At 38.4% G+C, this 1,921-nt stretch overlaps 1 protein-coding gene across 1 annotated transcript; it reads left to right on the top strand.

The window, feature by feature from the left end:
• The first annotated feature begins 310 nt into the window (after nt 1-310).
• LOC140888993 (F-box protein At5g07610-like) lies at nt 311-1,156 on the top strand. The gene has a single exon (XM_073296688.1). The coding sequence runs from the start codon at nt 311-313 to the stop codon at nt 1,154-1,156; it is 846 nt and encodes a 281-aa protein (XP_073152789.1).
• The last annotated feature ends 765 nt before the right edge of the window (nt 1,157-1,921 follow it).

The following is a 1,921-nucleotide window of genomic DNA, read 5'->3' as shown; positions in this document are numbered from 1 at the left end:
TAGATTCTAGTCTCGAGCTCGAGCGATCCTTATCCTTATTTTGGATGGCCCAATCGACTAGGAACTTGATTTAGAATATACAGTAATTAATAATATGTGTTTCATGATTGTCATCATATGTACAACCTCATATCTTACTATAGTATATTCAAGGTCTTTATCTATGCAACTTGCATGGGTATACAGATAAAGAAAATGCCAGATAAAAGATTAATTATATTAAAATAAAGATTGTTATTACACTTGAGTCAATAAAATCCCTGACCAACATTTGGCTTGTAGGGCATCTACTCTAACAATTTATGTGGAAATGCGGAGAGGTTGTCTCGAGATATCCAAGTTCGGCCAGGGGCTTGGATACCCAGTATGGAGTAGCTGTAATGGTTTGATATTGACCCGCGATCCCAGATACCTTCGTTTTCTTTATGTTAGTGATCCCTTGACGAAGCAGAGGGCCATTCTTCCTCCATATTTCCATCAAATTAAAACCCACGAATACTTTCGTTTAGCATTTGACGAGGCTTCCATGGAGTATAAAGTGGTGCAGGCGCGCCATTGTGGTTTATTCCCTTCCAAGTCGCAAAATATTGAAATTCTAACCGTTGGAGTTGATAGAGTTTGGAGGCGTATCGACGTAGAACACTTGTCTCTGATCAGCAGGGAAGCTTTCATTTCTAAACCATTGGTTACTGGAGCCTTTATACACTGGATCGGGACGACATTCATTTTGACATTGAATGTAGAGACCGAAACAATCTTCCAGTTTCCTCTGCCTCCTCAATCACAACATGGACTTAGAAAATTTCTTCCAATGGGCAGTAATCTATCTGTTGTTTGTGGATCCAGTGAGCTTTACAGGGACGTTTGGGAAATGAATCCGGAATCCGGGACGTGGACTATGTTGCTTAGGTTTGATTTGAGACCTCTGATATGCAAATTCCCGGACTTGTTTCCCCATCGCCTGAAGTTCTTGGATCCCCTTGGTTGGTTAGAAGCTGGGGAGGTGTTGTTCTTCAACACCAAAGACACTCAGAAATGTTGCGTAGCATATAATATCAAGACAAGTGAAATGCAGTTGTTTGAGGTGTACACCCTCATAATTTCTTACCATTTTCAACCACGTGATGTGAACAACCTGGTTCGGTTGGAGGAATGATTTTTAACATGGAATGAGACGGGAATTATCAATAATTTGTCTGTCTTGCGATTCTAAACGGTGTTCGAGTCTTCTAGTTAATTAGATTGTTGATGTTACTGAATTCTTGGAAGCATATGGTTGATGCTACATGCATGTTCGTTTGATTTGCGTTTTTTTTTTCACTTCATATGATCTTGCGGCACAGATGATCTTATGACGACGATATTGTTTAGAACAAAACATGATAATGTTTTGATTTAAGAAGAGTTTGTGCTCGAATTTAAATGTATCGAACCGAGCTACAATCACATTTTGGACCATTATATCATGCATGGTTCCCGTGGCAGACCTACGTGTTCTCAAAACGGGGCGGTAGTTCCTTCTATATATATATATATATATATATATATATTAACCCAATTTCCAGTCATCTTCGCGATTTCGACCATCGAGATTGAAATTTATATCATATGATACATCGTTGAATTCGCATTTTCGAGACGATCCTACTGTGAAAATTTCAAGTCAATCAGAATTATTTTGGACACGGGTGTACACGGATCCCGACATCCTAGGGTGCGTGAGATCAAAACTCATATATATATATATATATATATATATATATATATATATATTAACCCAATTTCCAGTCATCTTCGCGATTTCGACCATCGAGATTGAAATTTATATCATATGATACATCGTTGGATTCGCATTTTCGAGACGATCCTACTGTGAAAATTTCAAGTCAATCAGAATTATTTTTGACACGGGTGTACACGG

This window comes from Henckelia pumila, chromosome 3 (assembly GCF_033568475.1).
Source record: "Henckelia pumila isolate YLH828 chromosome 3, ASM3356847v2, whole genome shotgun sequence".
Classification (NCBI taxonomy): Eukaryota; Viridiplantae; Streptophyta; class Magnoliopsida; order Lamiales; family Gesneriaceae; genus Henckelia; species Henckelia pumila.
This window is presented reverse-complemented; position numbering and strand designations above follow the sequence as displayed.

Excerpts from the sequence above, each read along its gene's own strand:
- LOC140888993 (XM_073296688.1), top strand. The coding sequence starts at position 311 with ATGCGGAGAGGTTGTCTCGAGATATCCAAGTTCGGCCAGGGGCTTGGA.